General features: G+C 31.9%; 1 protein-coding gene across 1 annotated transcript; it reads left to right on the forward strand.

Annotated features, from left to right (window-relative positions):
* Positions 1 to 267: 267 nt before the first annotated feature.
* LOC111702371 (granulins) lies at positions 268 to 4,190 on the forward strand. Its single transcript, XM_023474034.1, has 7 exons — positions 268 to 344; positions 1,136 to 1,199; positions 2,276 to 2,319; positions 3,085 to 3,153; positions 3,242 to 3,342; positions 3,421 to 3,480; positions 4,185 to 4,190. Exons 1-7 carry the CDS (start codon positions 269 to 271, stop codon positions 4,188 to 4,190), a joined length of 420 nt encoding a protein of 139 aa, XP_023329802.1. The 5' UTR covers position 268.
* Positions 4,191 to 8,576: the final 4,386 nt, after the last annotated feature.

The raw sequence follows: 8,576 nt of genomic DNA on the forward strand, positions 1-8,576 counted from the left end.
AGCTACGGAATATTTTAGTTTTACATTAAAAATGTTTAAAAGAGCAATTTCCACTGCACACTACCCACGTAGTTTTTTACTAACAGATTTGTATAGAAAGTTTTAAAAAAAGAGTTAATCATACATTACATAAATTGTATCCGTCGAATAAAAAATTCAAGTTTTATATATTTTCATATTTCAAAAAAAAGGAAAAAGCTGTTCAAGAAATTTTAATAATTCTGATGAGATTACAAATTTAATATTGATTAATTTGATTTCAGACAAAATGGTCGCTATTTATCTGATGTTATTATTTGGTTTTGTGGCGGGAAAACAATGTAAAGACGACCCCGCATTTTCATGTAAAATATCCACAATATTAAACCATTCTTACACGTTGTTTAATGTAGCAAAAATTGTTAGGAAAATTTTAATCACTTGGTTTTTAAATCCAAGTTTTTTTTGATAAAACTGTTTCAGAATAATATAAATAAAACAAATCAAATGGAATAAAAGTTGTTTTGCCCCTCTCTATGGGAGAGAAGGGGAGCAAGTTAATGTGTATTTTACTTAACCATGAAAAAACTAACCTTACCAACAGGATATTTTGGGAGCAATTTTTTTTATTTTGGGGCTTTAATTAAGTTTGTGGCAAATTTGCGTATAGGAAATCTTTATCTTTATTTTGATGGCAATTTTTTAAATATTTAAAAAAATGTTTAACCTTTAAGGGTTTTTTTCTAGTTGGATGCAATTTTTTTTATGTTGGGGGGCAAACAAATATAAAATGTACTATCTATAAAATGTCCTATTTATGAAATGTCCTATCAATGAAATATCCTATCAATGAAATGTCCTATCTATGAAATGTCATAACTATGAAATGTCCTATCTATGAAATGTCATAACTATGAAATGTCCTATCTATGAAATGTCCTATCTATGAAATGTTCTAAGTATGAAATGTCCTATCTATATCTTTGAAATGTCATAATTATGAAATGTCCTATCTATGAAATGTCCTATCTATGAAATGTCCTATCTATGAAATGACCTATCTATGTCCTATCTATGAAATGTCCTATATATGAAATGTCCTATCTATGAAATGTCCTATCTATGAAATGTCATATCTATGAAATGTCCTATCTAGGTGATGATACACAGACGTGCTGTTTACTACCTGCAGGACAGGGAATAGGTTGCTGTCCTTATAGGTTAGTGTTGGGAAGGGTTGACGCGTTTCGTTAACGGTATTTTAAAAGTGTTAAAAAAATGTCAGGTTAACGTTTTAGATTTAGCTAAGGATGGAACGATTGTTTCCTTAACGGTAATTTCCGTTATTTTTAAAGCTCCTGATCTCAATATTTTTTACGGTGACAGTCGTTAAAGATTATTTAATATAAAAATAGATGGAAAAAGTTTGAAAACAAGGTCAAAAAACATCAAAATACATTAAACAATTTAATTTAACGCACGAAGGGTGGATAAGAAGACCGCATCAAACTTTTTTTTCTCAAAAACGACTATTCTGCTAGTTTGCATTTTAGAAATTAACGGCTTTTTCCGTTCGTTAACGGACGATCTTCCGTAAATTTTCCAAAATTTCCGTTTCGTTAATGGAACTTTGCCCAGTCCTAGTGTTGGACATAGTTTAATATTCAAATTGGTTTGTTGGTTAAAGGGACTATTCATTTAATTTCAAGTGGCTTAAAATTTTTACGGTGCCGTTTAACTCTTATGCTAATAAATTTAGTGGAAGATATTGTTTTTTGTTAGCTTGAAAACTGTTTTTTTTCTAACAATTTTATCTCGTTGTTATTTCAACAATCTTTTTAGAGACCGCGATTAAAATTTTAAATCTGCTATGGATTTCTTGTCTGTTATGTAAATAAAGTAATTGTTCTCATACACGTGTATCAAATAATGTAAGAATTGGAAGCAATAATGTCCAACACATTTGTACTTCTATACTAACACTTAATTATGAAGTGTATAAAACGAATATATATTCACTAGCTGAAGGGCCCAGCGTTGCCCGTGGAAAAAAGTGAAAGAAATTTTGAAAAAAAAATTTAGATTTTTTTAGCCTATAACACTTCCCGGCCACCCATGAGTGTCCACAAAAAATTCAGACCAATCGGTCCACTGCAGCCGTTTGGCCGGCTATACGCAACATATATATATATATACGAATGTCTTGTTTTATTATATAGATTAATTGTGGAGCCTACCAAAAGCACAACATATCTTTCATGTACTTGAAAACAGATTCTCAATTGTCTTTTTCCAGGAACGCTGTTTGTTGTCAAGACAGATTACACTGTTGTCCCGAAGGTCTGTATGCTTAATGTATTTTGTGATGTAAACATTCTAAGGGATTGCTCAGATACAGGGTAAACCTTAAAGGATTGTACCGAATTTAAATCTTCTATTGCCTTTTATTCATGATCCATGAAACTGTTAACTTTTTTTGCCTAATAATTGAATAAGCCATGAAAAGACAGAAGACCTCGAAATTGTCAGATTTAAAGAGTTTCAGGTCGTCTTTACTGTCTCATCCTTTATGGGTAACCCTGCATGTTTTATAAAGGGTGTAAAAAAAAATAAACGAAGTAACGACGTAAATATTGTTTTTTTTTAACTATTCCAGTTAAAACACTTAGTTAATAGTCAAGTATCATATTTTTGGGATTTCCAAAATGCAGTCTGTTATTTTGTGCTGAAAGAATTGTCTAGATTTGTAATTCTTGAATAAATGTCTAATCTATGTCTATTTTGAATTGAAATAAAGCTTCATCCATTAAAGCGTACTTTCAATTTAGATTTATTTAAAGTATAATAAATGGTTTAATTGGCTACCATACTAAAGTGATTAGCTTTCAGCCTATACCCCCTTTCATTTTTCCTTTACTGTCCCTTTAAAATACATTTATTGCTTTTAGATATATTAGAAATAAAGAGTCTAGAAAGTAGAGGTAGTTGAGTAGGTCTTTAATATACTATTGTTTCAGAAATCGAAACTTCTAAATTGCGGATTTTTTAATACACTTTTCGGGAATTTTCATTCCTTAAAACCTTTAAATTGTTTTACTTGTGAAGGTCTTGAGTGTGATATTAAAGCAGGGCGATGTGTTGGAAACAGTTATAAACTACTCTTACAAAAATTAGGTAAAATCGTGTCATTTTATAAAAAAATTAATTTTCTAAAAATCCAACATTTCCTACAAGCTTTATAATTCCGATTATCAAACAATAGATGGAGCAATTACAAATCCTAATACTCCCAAGACAAAGCTGACAATTAGAAAACCTCAAAAGTCGTCTTCCTCTTTTCTCTCCGTTTTAGCAAACAGAAAGGTATATCTGCATTTCTAAATGTAATCAATAATATAAATGTATTTAACACAATACTGATAAAATAGTTAACTTGTTTAGAGCTGCCCAGATAAAAGCTACAGTTGCGAAGTAACACAAACATGCTGTCCTCTTGATCTGGTCAGTATTATTATATTTGTTATTATTTTGTTCAATGATTCATTATTTTTATTAACATCATCATCATTATATAAATTTTTTTCTTTTTAATTAATTAAAAATTAGTTTTCCAACTTTTGAACAAAATTATGACACTATTGAAGCCCTGATATTTACATTGCAACCAGCTGAAAACAGGAGCAATGTTAAATTGCAACCCTAAAGATGCAATCTAATTAATTGTAAATAATTCTGTCAAGAAGTTGCGGGTTTACAAATCCTAAAACTTGAATTAGATTTTATTTTTAAACTCAAAAATATGCGGTAAAAAACTAAATAGATTTTACAGTTTTTAAAACCTGAAAAAAAGGTAGATTTTGAGAAGAATCAAAATATTATTTTTTGTTAAGAAGTGTAAACATCTCATTTAAATTTGTTTAAAACTCGAAAAAATTACAATTCTCTTCATTCACGTTGGTTCCTAAAACATCACGAGTGTATAGCGATACTTTAGGACCCAACATTCCTAAACTCGCCTCCCTCTTTTTTTCTTGACAGGCAAATAAATAGTTAGAAAGATTGCAAAAACAATGGGAGGTAATTATCAGAATTACTTCAAGAACGACGATATCTTCCACATTTTTCATCAAGTAAAGATTTAAATGATATCGCTAAAGTCTCATCTTTTTTTGAAACCCTTGATGTTAAAAACACACTTTTTTTAGGGATAAAGAGCACTGTTGTCCTGCTGGATCAATTTGTAATGATGGGGCCTGTGTAAAACCAATACCGTTTTAAAAATATTGATCTTTTTGATTGAAATTGATCTTCTAAAATTGAACTTTTAATCTTCTAAAATTGAACTTTTAATCTTCTAAACTTGAACTTCTGATCTACATTAAACTTGAACTTTTGATCTACACTATACTTGAACTTTTGATCTACACTAAACTTGAACTTCTTTAAAAATTTGAAATTATTTCAAACTGAAATAATTCTTTGTAAGAATCTGCATATTACTGCACTGTTTTGTTCAAAATACAGAATTGTCAAAATTATTTAAAATCACCAACATTTATTCCGATATTGTGTTAGAAATCAGCACTCTTTTCATGATTTCTTTGATTCAATATTAATAAAATGTCATTATTTATTCAACATATGAGTTGATAGTTTGATAATGGACAAATCTGAACTATCATTTCAACATTAAAAAGCAAATATAGCTATTTTAAACTTTGAACATTTTTTCCTCTGAAAACCATTCGTTTTTCTTTCAAAATTTAATTGTTTTGTCGATGACGATCATGATTAAACTTTTTATGTTTTATGTACATTTTGGAAAAATAAAGTTGAAAATTTTAATGAAATTAACAATTTATTTGTTGAGTTTACTACAGAGATAGCTTAAAAATAGTAAAAAAAAGTGGGGTTTTTGTTCTTTCTTTTATCATGAATGTAGATTTATCGATTTTATAATTTGGAACTATTCTTTTTCTAAAAGCAGTTCAGTGGAGGGATTCCAACAAGGGTGACTCTTTTTTTTAGTAGAAAATTTTGCATTTTTTCGCGTTTCGTTGGCTAAAGAAAAAAGCGAAAATTTTCGTTTTTTCCGCAAAATTTCGCTTTTATCTGATTCGCGAAAAAATGCGAAAATTTCGCGGATATAGAAATGCGAAAATCTCGCAAAACCCAAATGCTAAAGTTTCTGGGGGAAAAAATGCGAAAATGATTAACTAAGCTTTCATATGGAGTGAGAATTCCACAGTTTTTTTGCACATTAATTTTTGCAGCACTGTTTTCGCATTTTTTCACATAATTCATATTTGCGAAAAAACGCGAAATTTTGCAAAAAAAACATTACAAACAAAAATTTTCGTTCGCTGAAAACCCTAGTTCTGTGAGATGTCAAAATATAAATTTTCTAGTGACATTTTATAACAAAAAGTAACGAAGGCAACAATCATTCTACAATGTTCTTGTTATCACTGTAACCTTGAAAAGGGGAAAATGAACAGAGTGTTTGTCATGATCTCCATGCTGCAAAGAGTTTTAAGACGACGTCAAAATATGTTAAATAAATTTTAAATTCCTATGCAAACTTCAGAATTAAGGGCACTAAGTTAGATTTGCATAAAAATCAGAATGATTAGGACATTATTTTAATGTTTAAGACAACAATTAACAAAAAAAGATGCAAGAAGAGATAAAATAAGAACATGTAAGACGACCTTATAATGCTTAAAACTGCTCGTATTAATGTAAGACAACAAATATCGCGGAATGTGTGAAATAGTTTTGGAGAGCAAAGTGTAAAATAAATAGTCTTAACAGCGAATAGGATAAGACACCATCAGAATCAGACATATATAGATTTATAAAAAAGTCAACATCTTAATACATAACGATAATTAATCATGCAGCAACTGCAAAGCAATATCAAATATTTCATATTTAAATACAGTAATAACCAAAAAGTTGTCGTTTATTGGTCGTGTGAAATTAATCCTTCTTTTTAAACAGTGCCTTGAACATTTTAGAGGTATATAAATCTATATATTAAAACAAGACATTCGTATATATATGTATGTTGCCTTTGCCGACCAAACGTCTGGACCGATTGGGCTGAAATTTTTGTGGACACTCATGGGTGGCCAGGGGTGTTTTAGGCTAAAAAAATCGTTTTTTTTTTAAAACCTTTTTTCTTTTCAAAATGTTTTTCTTTCAATTTTTTTACGGGCAACGCCGGGCCCTTCAGCTAGTTTGTCTACGGCAGCAGATGCAAAAATTAATCCTTCGTATTATTTGTAAAAAAGCACAAAGTCGATATTTATTCCATATTTTCCTTATTCTTTTACTGTAGTCATTAATCATTATTGGTAAGATTTAACAGTTATTTATACCAACATTTTAAATAAAAAAAAACAATCTATATATAAATTTGGCTTGTCTGTCGTTTTGTTTGTCTGTTTGTTTGTATCCAATAAACGTCAAAACGGCTGAACCGAGCGGGCCCAAATTTTTGTGGGACATCTAGGGACCCCAGGGAAGATTTAAGAATGATCAAAATTTTAAATATTTGTCTCCATCAAAATTCGATCTTCATTAAATTTTTTAAAATTTTGAAAATCCACGAAATTTTTTGTGAAAATCCGCGAATTATTTTTGTTTTGTTTTACGATGTACACAAAGAGAACATATATGTTAATGTTCACAAATAATTTAGAAGATGGGCGCGAAGCGCACTCTAAGGCTAGTATAACAAATTTTAATATTAGAATACAAAACAGAAAACTAAGATTAGGATTTATACATGCTGAATTAGAACAAAAAGTCTATAGTCTTTTAAGTACTCATATGTTACCCACAAACTACAGAGGATGAGACTTCAGAGACGACTGCACGGAATCTAAACTGTCTGTTTACTTATATTTATAATTTCCAGCAATTATAAACTATTTTCTTTCTTTAACAAACCATTAAATAAAACTTATCTTATCTTATTTGAAGACCTGTAAGTCGTTCTTACAGTTTCATGCTTTCTGGGCCGGTTACCCTGTATATTGAATTTAAAAAAAAAGGTTTTTTAAAGAAAAAAAATTGTCGTCTAAATAAAATGAAGATTCAATTTGTACGATACAATTATTCCAAACAGGGAATAGCTTGCTCGATGTACGGGGGGGGGCAGCTTGCAATGTACATTAGATGATTGACCTTCAGGTAAAAAAACGGTTACAATGTCATTAACACTGAAAAACATATTTTCTGAGTGTCTAATCTCTAATATCTTATTTTTAACCGGGCTAAACAGATCGGGCCGCTTGCAATGACATCGGGCCGAGAAACGACATCGGGCCGACCCTTGTTTGACCAAGCTGTCACGGGCCGAGTACTTTGTAGAGGTTAGCGGCAGCGTCATTCAACGCACGGAGATAGGAACAGGGTTGGAGTCGAAACTGCACTCATGATCTGCAACTTTGTCGAGCCGGTACCACACTTCTGCAGAAAAGACCGTGCCGGTACACAATGACCTAGTCCTGAAAGACTTGTGATTACGTGACGGTACAATATTTGTACCGGAAAGTGCAGAGAGAGGGAGGAGTCATTAATTTTCAGGATATTTCTCTCTCCGTGGATTGGATTTAGCCGCAGGTTTTAATCCCATGAATCCCATTCGGCATTCCCAAGCAGGAGTTCAGAATATCCGAAAAGTTGTGTGAAGTATGCATACTGAAATAATAACATACAGTTCCTTGTTTTCTTCCCTCTCTTTGCTATATATATAAGTCGGAGCCTATCTTATAAGGGGGTATAGGGGATAAAAAAAATTGCATTGCGGAAGGGAAGTATAAAAATTGGGAGGGGAGAGTGGAGTTTATACATTTTCAGCAGGAAGACAGAACAAAGACAGAGTCTGTCCTGCCCCCAGCACGGTTTGGTCGGAACTGTAGGGAACAATCCAGGCCCTTCCCTCTTATACTGTAACTTGGATTTGTGAGGGATAAAGTGGGAGCGGAATCCAACAAGGATTACTTCTATGTTTGTTCGGACTTAAACACTCCGAGTTTAGGCTGAATCTCTGATCCTGCGGAGTATTTTACGTATTTGAGGTGAATGAGTCAGGTGTTCATAACCAAAAACTAGAGACATACTGGCAGGATATCAGAACATTAAGGGAGAATTTTGAGTACACTTTGGCGGATTTACTGGAAGACGAGGGGTCCTGATTGGATTAGAAACACAAAAACTCCTCTCTCGTTCGCTTCCTCGCATATTTGGGAGGAACATATTAAATTCTTTCCTCCTCCCTCCTCTCTCCCCTTTCCAACCACTAGTTGAACGCGGAGAAGGGGGCTCCACAGCATACGGTTAACCGGGATCTTAAACCAGGAGAGCAAAACACAAGTAGAGCTGACACAAATGCCAACAGGTTGGCAAGGATTTCACCATCTACCGCGCACAGTATTTCCTTTACTAGGAGAACAGAACATGAATAGAGGTAATATTACCAACTTTCTCATTTGTCACGCAACCTCTTGCTTTTATATTGTCCGTCAAAAACATAAATCTTTACAATATGAAAATGTCTTTTAACTTATGTGGTGAAAATGGAATAA

Source organism: Eurytemora carolleeae, unplaced genomic scaffold (assembly GCF_000591075.1).
Source record: "Eurytemora carolleeae unplaced genomic scaffold, Eaff_2.0 scaffold510, whole genome shotgun sequence".
Lineage (NCBI taxonomy): Eukaryota > Metazoa > Arthropoda > Copepoda > Calanoida > Temoridae > Eurytemora > Eurytemora carolleeae.